Source organism: Macaca mulatta, chromosome 12 (assembly GCF_049350105.2).
Source record: "Macaca mulatta isolate MMU2019108-1 chromosome 12, T2T-MMU8v2.0, whole genome shotgun sequence".
Taxonomy (NCBI): domain Eukaryota; kingdom Metazoa; phylum Chordata; class Mammalia; order Primates; family Cercopithecidae; genus Macaca; species Macaca mulatta.
Window position 1 is genome coordinate 147,560,663 of NC_133417.1, and position 23,169 is coordinate 147,583,831.

The 23,169-nt window shown below is 48.0% G+C and overlaps 1 protein-coding gene across 2 annotated transcripts in view; it reads right to left on the bottom strand.

Moving 5' to 3' along the window:
* LOC100429145 (contactin-associated protein-like 4) overlaps positions 1–23,169 on the bottom strand; it is a 209,846-nt gene that overhangs the window by 46,082 nt on the left and 140,595 nt on the right. Inside the window, exons 12-14 of one of the 2 annotated variants that reach the window (XM_015111578.3) lie at positions 22,902–23,021; positions 19,309–19,506; positions 14,696–14,852 (exon numbers count right to left, since the gene is read on the bottom strand). In XM_015111578.3, the coding sequence (XP_014967064.3) occupies positions 14,696–14,852; positions 19,309–19,506; positions 22,902–23,021 (475 nt within the window). The remainder of the gene's footprint in view (positions 1–14,695; positions 14,853–19,308; positions 19,507–22,901; positions 23,022–23,169) is intronic. The other variant, XM_077956691.1, reaches the window with a different exon arrangement.

Below are 23,169 nucleotides of genomic sequence, written 5' to 3' on the forward strand. Positions count from 1 at the left end.
GCAGAGCTGTGTCAGTACCGTCACACAAATGGCAGACCAAGGCTCTTTAGGAAGCAAAATCTACAGGAAACGAGAGGTGTCAGGGATGGAAACACACTGGTAATAGGAGAATTTAATATAAAAAGAGACAAAAAGTAAGTAGAGATATAGAAGGACTCAATAACATAATCAATGGAGTATGAGAATATATCAACAGCTACACCCAATAGACAACACAGCCTCCCCTGAAGCTCACATGGAATGTCCACACACCTGACGATTAGTTTACCACAGAGAGAGAAATATAAATAACACACTGTCATCAAAATGTGATAAAACACAGAACTACTGCAGGAATATACCAGGAAAGCCGAGTGAAACCAGACCCTCTGAAGGAAGCGGATTGCTCCTGCAGGACCCAGGAGACACCCCAAATACTATGAGTGCCCAAGCTGTGAAAGTAGGAAAGGGGGGATCATCTGCCCCCAAACACACACCCTCACTGGGGAACCTGAAGATCTAGCTCATAAGAGAAGGATTTGACCTTCACTGGGAAAACACAGGAAGAAGGAAATCTCCAGCTGAACTTTGTAACAATTTGAACTGATTAAGAAGTCTCCTGGGCCGGCGGCGGTGGCTCAAGCCTGTAATCCCAGCACTTTGGGAGGCCGAGACAGGCAGATCACGAGGTCAGGAGATCGAGACCATCCTGGCTAACACAGTGAAACCCCATCTCTACTAAAAAAAACAAAATACAAAAAACAAAAAAAAAAACCAAAAAAAAAATATGCTGGGCGTGGTGGCAGCGCCTGTGGTCCCGGCTACTTGGGAGGCTGAGGCAGGAGAATGGCGTGAACCCGGGAGGCGGAGCTTGCAGTGAGCTGAGATCCAGCCACTGCACTCCAGCCTGGGCCACAGAGCAAGACTCTGTCTCAAAAAAAAAAAAGAGTCGTCTCCTGGCCAGAAGTTGGGGGAGGGCATGAATCTGGTGTACAGACTCCACAGGGTGGGGAAGCATGAAGTCCTACCTGTTTTCACACCTGGGAGGCAGGCAGCCTGGGGCAAGTTCTCAGCCCTGCTCGCCCACTGCCTGGAAACAGACTCGGTGCTGTTGGCGGGTGGGGGGCACGGTGGGAGTGAGACTAACCCTTTGGGTTGTGTGGGAGCTGGGTGAGGCCTCTGCCAGCTTTTCTCCACTTCCCTGATAACTTGCATGACACAGCAGAGGCAGCCATAATCCTCCTAGGAGCATATCTCCATTGACCTGTGAACCTCACCCCCATCCCCCACAGCAGCCGCAGCAAGACCTGAGCTCAGACATGCCAGCCTCACTCCCACCTGATGGTCCTTCCCTACCCACTGTGGTAGCTGAAGACAAACAGCATATACTCTTGGGAGTTCTAGGGCCCCGCCCACCAGCAGAGCCTCTCCATCCCACCACAGCCCATGCTCTCTGGAAAGCGCCACCTTCTGGCAGGAGGCCAACCAGCATGAAAATAGTGCTTTAAACAACCAAAACTAAAGACCCTCACAGAGTTCATTTCAGCTCCTGCCAACTCCACCAGCGCAGGCGGTGGTATCCATAGCTGAGAGACCTGAAAACGGTTCACATTGTCTGAGCAGACAACCCCCAGTACAAGCCTGGAGCCTGGTAGACTTGCTGGGTGGCTAGATCCAGAAAAGAGAAAACAATCGCTACAGTTGGGCTCTCAGGAAGCCACATCCATAGGAAGGAGGCGAGAGTACTACATCAAGGGAACACCCCGTGAGTCAAAAGACTCTGAATGGCAGCCTTGAGCCCCAGATCTTCCCTCTGACATAGCCTGCCCCAATGAGAAGGAACCAGGAAAACAATTCTGATAATATGACAGAACAAGGTTCCTTAACCACCCCCCAAAAATCACACTAGCTCACCAGCAATGGACCCAAACCAAGAAATCCCTGATTTACCTGAAAAACAATTCAGAAGGTCAATTATTAAGGTAATCAAGGAGGCAACAGAGAAAAGTGAAGTCCAATTCAGGGAAATCAAAAGACGATACAAGAAATGAGAGGAGAAATCTTCAGTGAAATATAGCATAAATAAAAAACAACCACAACTTCAGGAAATAAAGAACACACTTAGAGAAATGCAAAATGTCTGGAAAGTCTCAGCAGTAGAATCGAACAAGCAGAAGAAAGAACTCAGAGCTCAAAGACAAGGTTTCTAAATTAGCCCAATCGAACAAAGACAATGAAAAAATAATTTTAAAAAATGAACAAAGCCTCCAAGAAGTTTGGGATTATGTTAAATGCCCAAACCTAAGAATAACTGGCATTCCTGAGGAAGAAGACAAATCTAAAAGTTTGGAAAACATATTTGGGGGAATAATCAAGGAAAACTTCCCCAGCCTTGCTAGAGACCTAGACCCCCAGATACAAGAAGCTCAAAGAACACCTGGGAAAGTAATCACAAAAAGATAATTGCCTAGGTACATTGTCATCAGGTTATCTAAAGTCAAGATGAAGGTAAGAATCTTAAAAGCTATGGGGCAAAAGTACCAGGTAACCTATAAAGGAAAACCTATCAGATTAACAGCAGATTTCTCAGCAGAAACCCTATAAGCTAGAAGGGACTGGGGCTGTATTTTCAGTCTTCTTAGGCAAAACAATTATCAGCAAAGAATTTTGTATCCAGTGAAACTAAGCTTCATAAATGAAGGAAAGATACAGCCTTTTTCAGACAAACAAATGCTAAGAGAACTCACCACTACCAAGATGGCACTAAAAGAACTGCTAAAAGGAGCTCTAAATCCTGAAACAAACTCTAGAAACACATCAAAACAGAACCTCTTTAAAATATAAATTTCATAGGACCTATAAAACAAAAATATAATTTAAAAAATCAAGGTATACAGCCAACAAATAGCACGATGAATGGAATAGTATCTCACATCTCAATACTAATGTTGAATGTAAATTGCCTAAATACTCCACTTAAAAGGTACAGAATTGCAGAATGGTAAGAATTTGCCAATCAAGTATCTGCTGCCTTCAAGGGACTCACCTAACACATAAGGACTCACATAAACTTAAGGTAAAGGGGTGGAAAAAGACATTCCATGCAAATGGACACCAATAGTGATCAGGACTGGCTGTTCTTATAAAAGACAAAACAAACTTTAAGGCAAGAGCAGTTAAAAAAGACAAAGAGGGACATTATATAATGACAAAAGGCCCTGTCCAACAGGAAAATATCACAATACTAAATATATGTCCACCTAACACTGGAGCTTCCAAATTTATAAAACAATTACTACTAGACCTAAGAAATGGAATAGACAGCAACACTGTAATAGTGGGAGACTTCCATACTCCACTGACAGCACTAGACAGGTCATCAAGACAGAAAGTCAACAAAGAAACAATGAATTTAAACTATAACTTGGACCAAATGGACTTAATAGATATTTGTAGAACACTCTCCCCAACAACTGCAGAATATACGTTCTATTCATCAGCACATGGAACTTTCTCCAAGACAGACCATACGATAGGCCACAAAACAAGTCTTACTAAATTTAAGAAAATCAAAATTATATCAAGTACTTTAGACTACAGGGGAATAAGACTGGAAATCAACTCCAAAAGGAACCTTTGAAACCAGGAAAGTACATGGAAATTAATAAACTTGCTTCTGAATGATCATTGGGTGAACAATTAAATCTAGATGGGAATTAAAAAATTCTTTGAACTGAATGATAATAGTGATGCAACATATCAAAACCTCTGGGATATAGCAAAGGCGGTGCTAAGAGGAAAGGTCATAGCCTTAAATGCCTACATCAAAAGATCTGAAAGAACACAAATAAATAGACGATCCAAGGTTACACCTCAAGGAAATGGAGAAACAAGAACAAACCACACCCAAACCAACAGAAGAAAGGAAATAACCAAAATCAGAGCAGAATTAAATAAAATTGAAACCAAAAAAACAAAAGATATATGAAACAAAAAGCTAGTCCTTTGAAAAGATAAATAAAATGGATAAACCATTAGCAAGATTAACCAAAAGAAGACAGAAAATCCAAAGAAGCTCAATTAGAAATGAAATGGAAGATATTACAACCTATACCACAGAAATACAAAAGTGCATTCAAGGCTACTATGCACATAACTAGAAAACTTGAGGAGATGGATAAATTCCTGGAAGGATACAACCCTCCTAGCTTAAATCAGGAAGAATGAGAAACCCCGAAAAGACCAATAACAAGCAGCATGATTGAAATGGTACTAAAAAAATTACCAGCAGAAACGTCCAGGAACAGCTGGATTTTACCAGACATTCAAAGAAGAATTGGCAACAATTCTATTGACATTATTTTATAAGACAGAGAGAAAGATGGAATCCTCCCTAAATCATCCTGTGAAGCCAGTATCACCCTAATACCAAAACCAAGACAGGACATGACAAAGAAAGAAAACCACAGACCAATATCCCTGATGAACACAGATGCAAAAATCCTTAACAACATACTAGCTAACCAAATCTAACAGTATATTTAAAAGATAATCCATCATGATCAAGTGGGTTTCATACCAGGGATGCAAGGACGGTTTAAAATATGCAAGTCAATAAACGTGATATACCACATAAACAGAATCAAAAACAAAAATCACATGATCATCTCAATAGATGCAGAAAAAGCATTGGACAAAATCTATGATCCCTTTATGATTAAAACTCTTAGCAAAATCAGTGTACAAGGGACATATCTCAAGGTAATAAAAGCCATGTATGACAAACCCACAGCCAACATAATACCGAATGAGGAAAAGTTGAAAGCATTTTCTCTGAGAACTGGAACAAGACAAGGTTGCCCACTCTCACCACTTCTATTGGCACTGGATGGAAGCCCTAGCCAGAGCAATCAGACAAGAGAGAAATAAAGGGCGTCCAAATTGGTAAAAAAGAAGTCAAACTGTTGCTGTTTGTTGATGATATGATTGTATACCTAGAAAACCCTAAAGACTCTTCCAAAAAATGAATTCAGCAGTTTCAGGATTCAAAATGAATGTACACAAATCAGTAGCTCTGCTATACAACAACAGCTACCAAGCTGAAAATCAAATCAAGATCTCAACCCCTTTCAAAATAGCAATAAATAAATAAATAAGTAAAATACTTAGGAATACACCTAACAAGGAGGTAAAAGATCTCTACAAAGAAAACTACAAAACACTGCTGGAAGAAATCATAGATGACACAAATGGAAACACATCCCATGCTCATGGATGGGTAGAATCAATATTGTGAAAATGACCATACTGCCAAAAGCAATCTACAAACTCAGTGCAATTCCCACCAAAATACCACCATCATTCTTCACAAAACTAGAAAAAAAAAGTCCTAAAATTCATATGGAACCAAAAAGGAGCATGAAAAGCCAAAGCAATACTAAGCAAAAAGAACAAATCTGGAGGCATCACATTACCTGATTTCAAACTATGCTATAATGCTATATTCACCAAAGCAGCACGGTACTGGTATAAAAATAGGCACATAGACCAATGGAACAGAATAGAGAACTAAGAATCAACCCAAATACTTATAACCAACTGATTTTTGACAAATCAAACAAAAACATAAAGTGGGGAAATGACACCCTATTCAACAAACAGTGCTGGGATAACTGGCTAGCCACATGTAGAAAATGAAACTGGATCCTCATCTCTCACCTTATATAAAAATCAACTCAAGATGGATCAAGGACTTAAATCTAAGACCTAAAACTATAAAAATTCTAGAAGATAACATCGGAAAAACCCTTCTAGACATTGGCTTAGGCAAAGATTTCATGACCAAGAACCAAAAAGCAAATGCAATAAAAATGAAGATAAATTGCTGGGACTTAATTAGACTAAAGAGTGTCTGCATGGCAAAAGGAACAGTCAGCAGAGTAAACAGACAACCCACAGAGTGGGAGAAAATCTCCACAATCTATATGTCTGACAAAAGATTAATATCCAGAATCTATAATGGACTCAAACAAATTAGCAAGAAAAAAATATGAACAATCCCATCAAAAAGTGGGCTAACAACACGAATAGACAATTCTCAAAAGAAGATACACAAATGGCAAACAAACATGAAAAAATGCTCAACATCCCTAATGACCAGGGAAATACAAATCAAAACCACAATGTGATACTACCTTACTCCCTCGAGAATGGCCATAATCAAAAAATCAAAAAATAACAGATGTTGGCATGGATGTGGCGAAAAGAGAACACTTCTACACTGCTGGTGGGAATGTAAACTAGTACACTCTCTATGGAAAACAGTGTGGAGATTCCTTAAAGAACTAAAAGTAGAACTGCCATTTGATCCAGCAATCCCACTACTGGTATTTATGCAAAGGAAAGTAAGTCATTATTCAAAAAAGCTACTTGCACACCTATGTTTACAGCAGCACAATTCACAGCTGCAAAAATGTGGAAGCAACCCAGATGCCCATCAATCAACAAGTGGATAAAGGAACTGTGGCGTATGTACATACATGGTGGAATACACTCAGCCATAAGAAGGAATGGATAAAGGAACTGTGGCGTATGTACATACATGATGGAATACATTCAGCCATAAGAAGGAATGGATAAAGGAACTGTGGCGTATGTACATACATGATGGAATACACTCAGCCATAAGAAGGAATGGATAAAGGAACTGTGGTGTATGTACATACATGATGGAATACACTCAGCCAGAAGAAGGAATGGATAAAGGAACTGTGGCGTATGTACATACATGATGGAATACACTCAGCCAGAAGAAGGAATGAATTAATGGCATTCACGGTAACCTGCATGGGATTGGAGACTATTATGCTAAGTGAAGTAACTCAGGAGCAGAAAACCAAACATCGTATGTTTTCACGCATAAGTGGCAGCTAAGCTATGAGGACACAAAAGCAAAAGAATGATACAATGGACTTTGGGGACTTGGGGGAAAGTGTGGGAAGGGGGTGAGGGATAAAAGACTACAAATTGGGCTGAGCGTGGTGGTCACGCCTGTAATCTCAGCACTTTCGGAGGCCAAGGCAGGCGGATCATGAGGTCAAGAGATTGCGACCACCCTGGCCAACATGGTGAAACCCCATTTCCACTAAAAGTACAAAAAAAAAAAAAAATTAGCAGGGCGTGGTGGCGTGCACCTGTAGTTCCAGCTACTTGGGAGGCTGAGGCAGGAGAATCGCTTGAACCCGGGAGACGGAGGTTTCAGTGAGCCGAGATTGCGCCACTACACTCCAGCCTGGTGACAGAGCGAGACTCCGTCTCAAAAAAAAAAAAAAAAAAAAAAAAAGACTACAAATCTTTACTGCTTGGGTGATGGATACACCAAAATCTCACGAATCACCACTAAAGAACTTACTCATGTAACAACAACAACAAAAAAAAACTTGATAAAATTGAAAATATTAGCGACCCTTTTACAGAAGGTCCTTTAACTTGAAAATTTCGAGGCTATTTTTAAAAAATTGCCATAAAAAGGGAAATACACATAAAAATTACAGAAGTACTAAAATACTGGTAAATAAAGCAATGCATTTCAGATTATTTAATGCATTGAAATTGGTGAACAGAAGAAAACCTAAACTCTGAAATATTTTTACCAGCCAGAAGTGAAGAATGAACACAAGTATATTTACTTGGCACCATAAAGACTGGTATAAGCAACAAAGAGAATAAAAAAAGCATAAAGAAAAATTTTTAAATGTAAAAATTAATAAGGTGAAGAATAGAAAAATAATACATCTAAATAGTAAATCAAAATACTTAAAAAAAAAACATACTATAAAGACAAATATATCGTGTGTCTGGAAGACCCCAGATAGTTTAATCAAGAAAAAAGGCAGAAAACACACATATACAAAATAGTAAAATTTTTTAAAAAGGGAAAATTATTAAAAGGGAAAAACCATAAAAAATAAACTACTTTTCAGACCACTCTATGAATGAATTTACCTCTATAGGAATGAATTTATACTCTTTAATTTTTTTAATTAATTAATTTCTTTATTTATTTTGAAATGTAGTTTCACTCTTGTCACCCAGGCTGGAGTACAATGGCATGATCTTGGCTCACTGCAACCTCGCCTCCCAGGTTCAAGCAATTCTCCTGCCTCAGCCTCCCGAGTAGCTGGGATTACAGGTGCGCATTACCGTGCCTGGCTAATTTTTGTATATATTTTGTTTTTATTAGAGACGGTTTTCACCATGTTGGCCAGGCTGGTCTCAAACTCTTGACCTCAGGTGATCTACCTGCCGTGATCTCCCAGTGTGTTGGAATTACAGGCGTGAGCCACTGCGCCTGGCCCTGAATTTATCTTGTTACTAGTGAAAAGATAATTTACTAGGAAAATTAAGTTTAATGAAATTGATTCCACTGGGTTTATGTAGTTTAGTGTATTCAATTCTGTAGAAACAAAACAGAAATGTATCAACAAAATGTGCCACAGAAGTCCCCGGTCAAGGTGAATTCACAGAGAAAGTCTAGTAAAACTTCAAAAATCTAATAGTCCCAATATTCCAAAAAAAGAAAAATTCTTCCAGAGCACTGAAATGAAGGAAAACATCCCAATTCTATGAAGCAAGTGTGACCTTGACACCTAAATCTGATAAAGACAGTAAGAAAAGGAATGCACAGACTGGCCACCTGCGAACGTTGACACAAACCTTCTAGCTGTATTATCGGTGCATGAAGAATGTAATTCCACACAAAGAAAGACACAACACGGCCAGTGATCTATTCCAGTTTCAGTATTAGGAAATCATTAATATGTTTTATCGAATTAAGATATCTAAGGAGAAAAATCATTTGATTACTTGCATAAATGCTGAAAAAACCTTTGATGAATGTTAACATCCATTTCTCATAAAATGTTCTGGATGATAATTATGAAGACACATTCTTGATGTGATTCCGTAAATACACACGTGCACGTGATCAGTGTCTTTATTGAGGCGTACATGGTATCTACATGTGTGACATTCACATGTATACCCTCTAAGTGCCTCAGCCCTAAAGACAGTGTCTCACCAAATGGGCAAGAAGAAAGAGTTCAGTGGAACCGGATATGATGAGACCATGCTTTCACATACACCAATAATCAAGGACTTAAATGTAAGACCTGAAACTATAAAAATTCTAGAAGACAACATCAGAAAAAACATTCTAGACATTGGCTTAGGCAAAGATTTCATGACCAAGAACCCAAAAGCAAATGCAATAAAAACAAAGATAAATAGCTGGGACTTAAACTAAATAATAACCAGTTAGAAGATAGAATGATAACTCGGTTTACAACACCAGAATGGGAGATACACTTGTTTAGGGCTGAATTTAACAGAAGATGCACCACAGGAGCGTGGAAAGAATCTTCTCCAGGAAGGACGAGCTTAGAGCAGGATGCGCCTGGAACCCGTTGGGTAAAACGTAAGAAAGTGCTCAGAGGAGGATGGGGCCTGGCAGGAGGACACGGCTGAAACCCGCCTCACCTGGGACAGCTGCAGCCCCAGATGACGTCAGGACAGGAGACAGGACACGTTATGAAGAGGGGGAGAGACCCTGACAGTCGGAATGTCGACTGAGAAACGTGCATACGAGGAACAGTGTTACTGAAACAAAACAAACAACAACAACAACAACAACAAAAACACCACCATCTGAACAACAATCAATAATAATTGATTCAGGCAGGATTAATTAATGGATGCTAAAATAGGTGGGCTGAATCTGAGGCATAAGAGAGTAAGAACATGGTTTCCTACATCCCTGCACAAAACACTATTGATCACAAATGCAAAAATGATCATTCATAGTGGGGAATCCGGCAGACGTCACCCGAACCAAACTGTCAAATTAACATCAACAGTAATGGGGCATTATGGGAATAATTAGAGAAATGTAAATACAAATTATGGGTTACAAAATAGCACTGGATCAATATGAATTTCCTGATTTTGATTTTTGGACTCTGGTTATGTAAGAAAACAGCTTTGCTTTTGAGAAATACAGGACGAAATATCTGAGGTTAAAGGAGCATCATGTCTGCAATGGACTCTGCAATGATTCAGGACCCGGATACTTATGTGTGTCTATATTGAAATAGAGTGAGAGAGCGACAGAGGTTGAGAGGCAGGTGGGAGGCAGAGGAGACCGAACTCGCTTGGAATTACAAGATGGAATTAGAACCCTTGGAGATCTGGATCGGGGATGCTCTCTGGTGCTTTCTTCTAGAATTGTTATTCTTTTGCCTTTCATATTTGATCTGAAATCCAACAGGAATTGATCTTTATGTGCTGTGAAGTAAATATAAAAGTTTACTCCTTGCACGTGGATATCTAGTGGACCTGGCTCCATTTATTAAAAAGACCAAACTTTCCACACTCCCTGGTGCCGCCCACAGGACTGTGCACCTGTCTCTGGACGCTCCTTGGTCATTTGATTGTTTCTCTGCACCGACGCCTCCACACACACCACACACCTCTGAGTCATTTTACAAGTTTTTGATCTTTTATTTTGACCAATGTCAGACTAGTAGACACACCGCGCGACAGTGGAGAATCCCCGTGCACGCCAGTCCTTCCCTCGCACGCTGTGGGTTGCTGGGTTGAGGCTGTCCCTGATGTGCACGGGCCCTCTGGGCATCCCTGGCCGTGTCTGCCACAGTTCGTCCTTCACACTGCCCGGGAGCACTTGTGTCTAGGTTGCATCTCCTCTGCCCTGCGGCTGACTTCAGCGTCACAGCCGAGCGATCCTTACTGAGCTAACCCATGGCTCCCGTGTCAGCCCTGGGGTCTTCAGCAGATTCACCAGCTCCCTCCTTTGCTACCAATCCCGACACCCAGCAGGGTCCCAGGGAGCATGCACCGTGGGACACTGCATGAGGGCAGCTTCCCAGTGACCGTCGGTCCCAAGGCCGCGTGGGCAGCAGCTCCCGTGCACTGAGTACTGTGGGCTGACGAGCGGCCCCTGCCATCCCACGCAGGCCGCAGCCTCCACGGCCAGAAGCCACCTGCAGGCAGAGCTCCTGAGGTCAGTCATAACCGGACACAGATCAGGGCCCCAGAGGCCGAATCCCGCCTCTCCGGGTGGGTGGGGTCCACGCTGCCAAAGCGTTCACTTCGCCCTGACCTCTATGTCCAGGGAACATGGGCGGTGCAGCCCCGGGTGTCCGAGGACTGAGGCTGGCCTGCTCTGCAGATAGGGCTCCTGGTCTCGCAGCCTCAGCCTCGGCTCCATGAGGAGACCGCAGCCCCTGCAGGCCCCACAGGCCCCACACACTCTGCAGGCCCCGAAGGCCTCCCCTACAGGTTACTTCCAGACTCGCACCTTCCTGGGCACTGACCAGCAGCTGCCCACCTGCCGGCGGTTCCTGCTCATCCTCGCCGAAGGGACACGTGTGGTGTCTAGGGAAACGTGTCCTTCCACACCTGCTTCAGGACCGGGGTCCGGCTGTGTGCACTGCTCTGCCCTTGGGGGGCGGGGTGGGGGGCACGTTCCTTTGCCCCACTCAGGAGCATCTCTGGGGTGGACATGGCTGTGGCCGACAGGGCTCTGCCTCTCCTGCACCAGGACTTGTCCAAGCCCTTGGGCCACCTTTGCATCCATCCTGAGTCCCCAGCTCCTTCAGCAATGGGTCGCTGCTGTGCTCACCCAAATCCACGAGTTGATGGGCCCACAAAAGCCCGGCCCGCAATGGGCAGGGGCAGGTGCCCAGGTAATTGACACCCTGTGGCTGCCTCCAGAGTCCTTCCCACTGGTTTTCTCATCGGGCTAGCGTGGCCTCTTCCCTGAGCTGCCAGGACAGTGCTCTGAGGTGGCCTCACAGACGGAGTGGGTCAGCACGGCCGGGGCGAGATGCAGAGGGATTTCAAGGGCCCTTCCCTACTGATGTTGAGAATAACGTTTTGCTGAATCAAGAGCCACTGTTTTAGTAAAGGCACCGCACCTATCACACCGCTCTGATGAGGCCCCTTAATTTAATCTTCAGGATCCCCCATCTTCCAGCATCGTCGGTTTTGATTTTTCAGGCGCCCTATCAGTGATTTCAGGGGGAAATGATTGAGACCACCGCCTGCCATTCTTCAGGTCTGCAAGGGTGGCGGGGTCTCCTCACTGCTCCTGGGAGATGCTGCTCTGCGTTTAGTTTCTGGGGAGGGGAGGGGCTGTTTCAGGAGCTTCCATGTGGGTCTTCTCACCGTGAGGTTTCTACTGCGCAGGTCAAGGGGCCTTGGTGGGCTCTTGTGGCAGGTGCACGCTCATTCCAGCGATTCTCAGGGACAAAAGAAAATACTGAAAGGAACGGAGAGGGGACCAAGCTCCACTCACTGCCTGGCTGCAGACGCCCACCCTCAGCGGGCCCAGGTGGCGTTTCCAATCCCAGTCGGCATCACACGGACCCTTTAAGACCCAGCAACTATAGGGCACTGGCTGGGGCTCTCGGCTTCCCTGGTTGGGGTGGGGGTGGCTCACGCTTACTGGGCATCACAAGGGCCTTCCTGTGTCACTGGATCCTGCGTCCAAGACTGGACGAGGGCTCAGGATCCTCCACTGCAGCCTCCAGGTCCCCAGGCTGACCCTTTCTGCCTGCAAGTCCAGCAGGACGGTCATGGGCCGCCCTTTTTCCTTACCTCCTCTGGGTCCACCAACCGTCCTGCGGCCCCTCTGACCCTGGCCTGGCCACCACCCTGGCCGGGCCCCCTGGGAGAGGGTGCGTCCACATGGCTCCTAGGCTACAGGATTCCATAATCTAAATTGCTCCTGTGGCATTTAGCCCTGCAGCTGCATCCCTGCCCACCAGCCTGGCCTTCCCAGCAGGCCAGGGCCGCCCTGACTGGTGCCCTCTGCCCGTCCTGGAGACCACGGTCAGGAGGTGGGTCCTTGGGAAGTCGCCCGATTCCAGCGTGTGTTCTGGTCTGGGTCTCCCGTCCCTTCCCAGTCTCAGGGACTTGGCTCCAGCACGGCATTCCCCACGGTAGATCAGCACGGTTTTCTGTAAAGGGCCGGATGGTAAGAATTTCAGGCTTTCAGACCACAGGGTCCCTGTCTTGACTCAACCCAGCCGTGGGACTGAGAGCAGCCGTAGTAAAACGTGAAGGAAGAATGCGGCTGAGTGCCAGCAGAACTTTGGAAGATCAGGTTGCGGACAGGACTTGGTTCACAGGCCAGAGTTTGCTAACCTCTGCCCGGGGCCTTCACTGCCGCCGTCTCTGACACGTGCATTTCCGCAGATCTTTCAAATTCTTTCAGAATATTCTTAAACTGATGTGTTCCAGCTTTTGTTCATGCCAGGTGAGCAAATGAAAACCTTGCAGTTACAACTGTGAGATCATTTCTGAGTGAACTGATTCCTAAGCTTGTAGACATTCTGTAGCCAAATAAATCATATTGACCAAATTGTGTGTTTTTTTAAGTGATTTTGGTGTTCATGGCCCATATTAAAAGTCTAATAAAAATACGGTATCTGAAGCATTTGAGCTATATGAAATATTTTTTATTGGTGATAAACATTAAAATATGAATCTAGAGATTTGAAAATTCTCACTTTATAAATATTGTCTTGTAAATAAAAACATAAAATCAACGGGGATTCCAGTATTATCCTCAAATATAATAAGCTTTCTGATTTCACATATTGTCTACATATGTGAGGCAATTCCCTTGTTTAGCCATTTTGAAGATCATTTTTAAGCCCTTGATGCTCTGTATTTCCAGAGTGTGGGCCACACTGAGAGATACTTTTCATGTAAACATCCATAAGTCAGACCAGCAGCTTCATCAGATCACGTGGGACAACTCCCATGGGTCCAGCAGTATTTATGCGGGACTTCTCAGAGCCTTTGCTGTGAAAGCACGCACTACGCCTTTCAGAGGTGACACCAAGGATGTGTCACCCCCAACACCCAGGTGATCGTGGACCTGAGGACATGTCACCCCCAACACCCAGGTGATTGTGGATCTGAGGACGTGTCATCCCCAACACCCAGGTGATCATGGATCTGAGGACATGTCACCCCCAACACCCAGGTGATCGTGGACCTGAGGACATGTCACCCCCGACACCTGGGTGATTGTGGACCCGTTGGTAGTTGAGAGTGTTGGAGGCCACACTTTGGAAATTGGTTTAGAAAATATGTCCTGTCCACATGAGATTACTTAAATGGACTAAATTAGGTTGAATTTAAACCTTTTAATCCTTTAATGAGGTTATCTTATTGAAGAAATAAAATGTGCATGATTTGTGATAAATTTTTCACAACGAACCAATGAAGTGTTGACAGATGAAATGACGTGATATGTGGGTTTTCTCCACAATCACTGGGATGGGGTGACGAGGTGGGCATATCTACGGCCAAAAGCTGGCCGTGGGCAATGGCTGTTGAGGTTGGGCAATGGGCACGTGGGGGTTCATTAGTACTATCGTCTCTACTTTTGCATAGATTTGACCTTGTTCATAATGAAAAGGTTAAAAATGAGAAACAACAAACCAAGATAAGAAAGAAAGGAAACCAGTAATTCATTGACCGTAACTTTTAGGCTTCTGGTCACTTGTATCATAGTTCATCAGCGTACATGTCTCTAACTTGTGAGGACGCAATGGAACCTACATCTGTCCTACGCTTCAAGCAATAACAAGAGCACGTCTTACGGAGGAAATCACATGCAATTCACCATTCGTCCCGGTCGGCATCACAGTTACAGCCGTACTGAGGATCCAGGCAGTCCCTCTCTAACCCACAGGCACACTGGTGGGCGCCGGGAAAAGATCCTCCCCAGTAAGTGTGGGTCTCGTTGGCTCTTCCAGCCCACCAGCTCAGCGCCGTTCCATCTAAAACACAAATCGGAGAAAGGTGACAGATGCCTGGCCCACTGTCCACCACCCCCAGGGACCCCTCGTCTCCCAGCTCGTTAAGAAACCCACAGAGCAAAGAGAAACTCTGCTTTAAAATGGTTTTATTCTTAACACCGTAACAGAATATTGCTTCTTTAAGAATTATAACTGATCTGTTTTGTTACACTGTATTTCTTAGCCCATCACTGGACCATGTATTTTATTAGGAAGTAATACCTAACTCCTTTCGTCACGGTAGTACATAATTTGGAACAGCAAAGTTGTGAAACTTCATCAGGAACTGCATTAAGAAGTGAGTTGCCATCAAAATAAAAAAATGAACAAACAATCGAAAAGTGATTTGGAAGCTAAAGTTAACCTCTGTGTGAGATCCCGAAAGGCCTGCTGCAATAGAAACAGAACGAAGGCAGCACGTTCCTCTGAGCCCTCAGTCGGCCCCATGGGTTATTACCGAGCGGCCCTGGCTGCAGGTCTGACCCCAGCATCCGGTGACTCCCAGGTGGGGTACACCCTGCTGTGGCCGGGGGGTTGTTTGGGGCTGAGTTGCGCTTGCTGTTCTGAGAAGGCGCCTGTTCACCTGCAGAGCCGCAGAAGGGAGGGGCAAACCCTCCACCTGCCTGACACAAACACCGTGTTGGGAAACCAGCAACCCTAGTGCCCTCTCAGGGATAAACAGGAGCCTCTGCATCCTGCCTGGGATCCCACGTCGGAGCTGGACCTCTCCGGAATGCTGCAGAATGAGAGGGACCTGGGCAAGCAACGCCCGCAGCACTTAGAAGAAGACGGCCGAGAAGGGAGAGGTGGAGTCCAGCATATGCTGACCCAGGAAGAGGGCCCCCACCTCAGAGAGCCAGGCAGGAGGCAGCTGCTTCCGAGGCGCTGGCCATTTCCTGCGAGTGAAACCAAGGGTCCCATGAGGACCTGGAGCACGTGCCAATCCCCTGGTGCCTTCTGACTCCACCCAGCGAAGCAGCCTTGGCTCACACGCAGTCGCCTCCCTGGCCAGCAGCTCCCAGAGGTGCTGGGATGAGTGCTGTGAGCATCACCCATGAAGACGAAAGCTCACCGCTGGGAGGCAGGAGGCGTTTAAAATGTTTAATAGATATTTTTGATAATAACCCTTTAAAACTTTAATTACTTCACCATTATGCTTTCAAAAATCAGAGGGAGGACATTATTGTATTCCAACTTATAACTGTATTTTTACCATCTAAATTACTCATCTAATAACACTGGAATTATCAAATGGCCATAGTGATATCAAGGGTCTTCAGTTGCATTTGTGAGTTTTTAAGCATTCCAGAGATTTGGGGAAGGTTGAAGAAATAACAAAACAAGACAGCAGAAAAGAAAATAAGAAGAGAAATAGGAACCAGTCTACTGAACCAGGGAACGCACCCCACAGGCTCCCAACCCAGTCCCGGCCGGGATCTCCCGCCCAACCTCAGGGCCTCAGCCTCACACCCAAGGCCCTCCCTGCAGGGCTGGCCCCGGCCTGTGAATGTGCATTTCTATATTCTTTGCACTCCTCCCAGACCCATCACTGGGACCTGCCGGAGCCCCCACTGCCTCCTTCGCCTCGTGACCTGCACACCCCGACCTGCAGCCCCACCTGGACCTCACTTCCCAAGTCCCCTTTCTTCCCACCCTGTCTCCACGGGGACCAGCCTGTGGGCACCCTGGATGCTGGACCCCAGGGACTTCCCTTGGATGCTTTTCTGGTCCTCTGACTGCACTGAGCCCCCCCAGGGCAGCCTTGGTGACAATTCCCTCAACCACACGAGGCCGGGGCCTGGGCCGTATCTATCCGAACCCAGTGACAATTCCCTCAACGCGCGAGGCCGGGGCCTGGGCCGTTATCTATCCGAACCCAGTGACAATTCCCTCAACCACGCGAGGCCGGGGCCTGGGCTGTATCCATCCGAACCCAGTGACAATTCCCTCAACACGCGAGGCCGGGGCCTGGGCCGTATCTATCCGAACCCAGTGACAATTCCCTCAACACGCGAGGCCAGGGCCTGGGCCGTTATCTATCCGAACCCAGTGACAATTCCCTCAACCACGCGAGGCCGGGGCCTGGGCTGTATCCATCCGAACCCAGTGACAATTCCCTCAACACGCGAGGCCGGGGCCTGGGCCGTATCTATCCGAACCCAGTGACAATTCCCTCAACCACGCGAGGCCAGGGCCTGGGCCGTATCCATCCGAACCCAGGGGCATCAGGCACTGGCCGCCATCACATAAAGCCCCAGGTTCTTATCTGCCTATTCAAGGACCCCCGCCCAGACCATGTCCAGTCCCTGCTCTCCCTCCTCATCTCTGCTCTCTCCTCCGGTGGCTTTGCCGGACTCCGCATCCCAGATCCCCCCAGCTCCTCCTCTTCTGGGGCTCCCCTGGGGCCTCCCCATCACCATCCAGAACCTGCTTCTGTGCCATTGTCCTTAAGAACACTCCCAGAGGCCGGGCGCAGTGGCTCACACCTGTAATCCCAGCACTTTGGGAGGCTGAGGCGGGTAGATCATGAGGTCAGGAGATTGAGACCATCCTGGCTAACACGGCGAAACCCCATCTCTACTAAAAATACAAAAAAGTAGCCGGGCGTGGTGGCGGGCGACTGTAGTCCCAGCTACTCGGGAGGCTGAGGCAGGAGAATGGCGGGAACCCGGGAGGTGGAGCTTGCAGTGAGCTGAGATGGTGCCACTGCATTCCAGCCTGGGCGACAGAGCGAGACTCTGTCTCAAAAAAAAAAAAGAAAAAAAAGAAAAAAAAAGAGCGCCCCTAGACCTCCAGATCTTCCTCTGGCAGGAACGCTCCCCACTCTGGCTTCCCAAACACCTGCCTGTCCTCCTGCACTCGGCTGGGGGCACTGTGGCAATGGGGCTCACCTGCCTCCATGGTCACCTGTGCGATTTGCATTGAGCTAAGCCACACCAGGGAGCTGGGAGCTGAGCCATCTGTGTGGGGACACCATGGAGGAGCCTGTGGGACCGTGGGATCACTCTGTCTCCAGAATCCACACCTGCACGGTTGGGGGTCCAGCCTCAGGCCACATATTCAGCCCAGAGGATCCTCAAGTGTACCAGGCAGCCCCCGAGGACGCGATGGCACATCCTACCCAGGGAGGCCAAGGCTGTCCCAGGACACAGGACCTGCCCCAGAGTCCCCTGTGGTCCCAGCACAGGCTTCGGGGTGGATGCCCCACACGGTGTGTGCAGTGCAAGGGCTGTTTGTGCGGAATCATGAACACTGAAACCCGAATGCTGACCTCTCCTGTGCTCACCCCAAGTTCCAACCCTGAGGGAAAGGCCGGGCCCCCTCCCTGCACCCATCCCGGCACCTGTCCCCGCACCCCTCCCAGCACCCCTCCCTGCACCCCTCCCCGGCTCAGAGGGACCCAGCACAGCCCTCAATCCCGCAGCTCACTGTGGCCGACGTGGGACCTGGCCTCTGATATTCCGGACATGAATCCCAGGGTGGCCTGAACCCCAGAGTGTAGGGGGGTCCGGGAGGAGGGCTGGCATTTGGGGAGGGTGGCAGAAGGGCCACATCCACAGCAAGCTGCCCCAGGCTTGGGAGACCCGGTCCCTTGGTGTGCATGAGGCCAGCAGCTGGCCCGACAGGACGGGGCTGAGTGGGCGGCCGCCTCCAGTCTCACTGGACACAACACACACGCGTGTGATGTTCACAGGCCATGCTTCTGCCAAGGGCCAGGCGCCCTGTGGGGTGCTGCCCTCAATCCTGTAACTCCATCTTTTGCCAGAAAAGGCGCTGAGTGAAAATGACATGGAGCGGCAGTGGCTTTATTTGAGGCCAACTTCACTCTGCTCCAGTTTCTCTAATTTATGAAAGGATTGATTTGCAAAATCCAAGGGTGAGTGATCATGGTTATGGATCAATTACAGCCTGACACCCCACACTCCAGGCTGAGGAAAAGCATGACATGCAGCAGAGCTAAGGCTCAGTGGGGTCAGCCCGGGGTCCCTGGACACTAGGTGGAGGGGTCTGTCTGCTCAGCAAGGCTCTAGAACTTCCTAAATAGGGCAGTGCCCTGCGAAAGCAGAGCCCACAGAGAGACACGTCTGTCCTTACAGAGGAAATATGGGATTGTTTGGAAAACCCGGGAGGACCAGCAAGGTCTCAGGACGGTGAAGACCTGGGGCATGAGGAGCGGATGGGGGCTGAAGAAAGTCGGCACCTCAGTAAAATATTCTAAAGGGAGAAAACAGGGGCATGAGGAGTGGATGGGGGCCAAGGAAAATCACTACCACCGTAAAATATTCTACAGGGAGAAAACACAGCATCCATCAGGAACGTCTCTGCCCGCCATGGTGTTCTGTGAGCTGCCCCTGGATCAAGCTCTTCCTGAAACCCTCGACTGTGACACCCACACCTCCCAGGCTCAGGTCAGGAAGGGCTGGGAGGGGCTGCCTACCTCGAGGGTCCTGCAGCCGAGACCTCCGACAGTGGAGCTCCAGCTCCTGTTGGCAGTGCCTGGCGCGGTCTACGCTGGCCAGCAGCTGCTCTGCACTGGCCGTGTACTGGAACACTGCCCGGTGCGGGTTCTCCAGGCTCGCGCCCTTGACCCTGGTTAAGGCCGAGCCGTTGTGCTGCAGCACTGTCCACGGAACATCTCCAGGGCGAGAGCAGGAGAGAGAGGAGAAGGAGTGTCACTAGCAGCACACACAGACCCCGGGTGCCCACTGGTCCTGAGACGTCGGAGTCCAAGAATCAGATTAATAGGATTCTAGAACATTAGGTCCTGAGAAGGGGTGGCCTCTTGTTACGATTTGTGTTACTCAGTATCCAAGGGGATCCAGCCACGAACATGCATGTTTCTAGGTATTTAGCCAGATGGAATGTTATAGGTGAAAAAGTAGAAGAAATGGTCATTAACATTTTGTAATGATCTAAAATTATGCAAACCACACCTTCTCTACTCCTAAAATGTGCTTCTCACTGCTGCACAAGTGCCCTGTGGGCACCCCTGGTACCTCTGCAGCCCTGATCCTCTGGGTGTTCCCTTCCTTCCTCACTAGGCACCACTCAGGAGGCCACTGGCCCAGAAGGGTCGGCTCCACGGCTTAGGCCCGGAAGGGCAGGATGAGGCTGGTCCCTCCTGTGCCTTGGCCCTGGCCCAGCTTCCCTAGTGTTGAGAATGAAACCTGCCCTGCACGCCGAACGCTGTGCGGGAGGAGGCATGTGGCCGCTCCAGCCCCACCCTGCATGTGCAGTCCAGACACCCGGCACCATCCGAAACTGGAGGTTATGCAGTATGTTCTCATCGGGACTTGTCAAATTAGAGCCCGTGACACCGTCATTGGACTTGGATTTGTGCCTGCCCCTCTGTTACCCTCTCCTTGCAGAGGCCCCTCCTGTGTGTCCTGGCGAGTGCAACCTGGACCAGGGGAGTGAGATGCAGCCACAGACGGCTGCCAGCTGCATTCCAGACCACTCCACCCTGAGGCTGGACCCCTAGCCCTGGACCCTCTACTGGTCCCAGTGTGACTGACAGGTGAGGCCTCAGAGCCCAGGAGAGCAGCGAGGGTGAGGCCGGCAGCCAGAAGGGTCCCTGGAGAACCACGGCCTGGAGTCTGCAGAGAAACACGCATGGGCCATGAAGGCTGTGGCTGAAGGAGGCGCTGCCCACACCACCCAGCCAGCAAGTGGCTAGCCTGTTTTCCCCGCCTGGGACTCCCAGACGCACCTCCTTTCCCGTCCTCTCCTCTACATGAAGCCCTAGTGTTTCATCTGGCAGAAAGGTGGGGTACCAGTGACCCCAAGAGGGGCCGGGTGACATTTTGATCATGGGTTCCGCGCCTGTGGCTCGATGGCAGGAGTCGTCACGGGGCTCACTCTGTCTTCAGTGATAGGGTTCCCTCGAGGCAGAAAATCGCCCACCCGCTTTGGAGGTAAAAGTGTTCTTGGCCGAGTAGAGGCATGAGTTGCAAACAAGGCGGGGCTCTGCCTGCACGACCTTGGACACACTGCTCCTTTAGGGGATGGCCACTGGAGAAGCCAAATTCCAGCACAGCCAGGGGTGCTTTGCATTGCCAGCCTAAGTGTGGCTCCCAAAATTCATGTGCTGACATGTGAACATGTGGAAATCTGAGGTTCTAACCCCATGACCTCGAATGTGGCCTTATTAGGAGCAGGGTGGTTGCAGATGAAATTAGACAAGGCAAGGCCATAGTGGAGCAGGGCCAGCCTGATCCAACCCCACTGTCCTTGTGAAAGGGGAGATTTGAACACATACACACACACGCACACACACGAAACACCACCACATGAAACAACACCATGGAAGGATGCAGGCAGAGATGGGGGTCTGGGGGTCCCTAACAACCATGAAACACCAAACACTGGGAGAAACCCTGGGAGCAAGGGAGAGACCTGAACAGAGACCCCTCAGAGCCTCGGTGAACGGAGAGAGGCCTAAACAGAGGGCCCCTCAGGGCCTTGCGCACTGACCCTCTGACGCCTTGGTCCTAGATGTCCAGCCCCCACACTGCACAAGAATGCGCTCCCGTTTCTGCAGCTGACCAGTCCCGCTGCTTTCTTCCAGATCCCAAGCCGGCTGCCATTCTAGAGTTGGACAAAATGGAGCTGGAGGGGCCTCTGGCGTTGCCCACCAAGTCTCCCTGTCCCAGTGCCAGCGTGACCAGGGGCCACCTGCCTGTTGCCGCCACCCCATCCTCAGGCTGCTCCGTACCCTGGCCTGGCTCGCTGTCTCTCCAGGGCACCTGCCCGACTTCCTGCAGACGCTGGGCTACAGGCAAAAGCTGTCAGACTTTATAGGGGGTACTGAGGGGACGAAAATGAAAAACTTCCTTAGGATTTTTTAACCTATTCAAGTCATCGTAAGAAATATACCCATAAATGAATATTTTAAGGGAAATTAAGTTCCTTACAGGCCATATTAGTCTGCTTGGGCAGCCCGAGCAAAGTACCAGACCAGGGGTCTTGGAACAGAAATCTCCCCCAGTTCTGCAGGCCACGGGTACAAACTCAGGGTGCCAGCTGGGCCGCGCTCCCTCTGCAGATGCTGGTGACACCCCTTCCTTGCCTCTTCCGGCTTCTGGGGGTGCCAGAAACCCTTGGCTTTGTTTGACTAGCAGCCACATCACTCCAGCTTCCGCTGGTCTTCACACAACCATGTTCCCTGTGGGCGGGTCCGGGTCTCCAAACTTCTCTTTCCTCCTAAGGACACTGGTCACTGTGTCTGGGGCCCACCCTAATTCCGTACAACCTCATCTGCACTGATTAAGTCTGCAAAGACCCTCTATCCAAATAAAGTCCCATGCAGATTCCAGGTCGGCATGAATCTGGGGGGCATTGTTCAGCCTCGTGCATGGGAGACACTGAGATCCGAGTGGACACCTGCACCTGCTTTACTTTTTGTTGTTTCTATGGTTCTGAACATTGATCCAAAACTTGGCAGAGTGGAGAATTTGCAGAGGTAAACGTTCCCCTGCCAGGTGCAGCAGGTGGGTTGCCTGCTCTGTCGCAGGGCAGTGAGGAATATACTTCAGGGTGGAGGCGTCTGAGCTGGACCAAGGGACACAGATCGGCATTGAGGGGAGGGGAGGCACAGTCGCTGGCTGGGACAGGATACACAGACATGGCCATCGTTATAGAAACAGACCCCACAGTGCTCGGGATCCAGGGTCAGGCTCTACTCAGGCTCACAAGAGCTCAAACATGAAGGCATCTCTGCTCAGGCTCAGGAAAAGTGCAAATACTCTTCCGACTGCACATCCACTCATCCAATCAGGTAAGTCAGGAAACGTTTTGTTTTGAAATTTGACAGGCCAGGTTTTACTATTAAATATTTCACAAAAAGAGCACTTGCACAGAAATAATATAATTATGGATTTTTGCTTTTGTACTATCTGTTCAAGTTTTATAACTATGACTTTTATTGAATAATGACTTACCTAATATACCTTCTAATAAGGTAAATTTCTACTAGGTGAGCTGCAATTGTGAGTTCAAGCTGTCACGCTTAAATCAAACATTGTAACTCACCTGTCATGTTACAAAATGCCTGGAACGGCTTCAGGGGTCCGCTGCCATCTGGGTCGATGTTGTAGAATCCTGAGGCGTGGCCGAGGTGCTTGTAGGCCTCACAGGAGGGCTCGTAGAGAGCTGGGGGTCATCCAATCATTCGCCATACACAAAATAAAATGTAACAGAACTCTCAACGTTTCAAATTAGGAGATGAGGGAGGTTCCAAGTCCTGCCTTATGGTAAATATCCACCCTCCAGGGGAAAATGTGAACATGTATTAAAATAT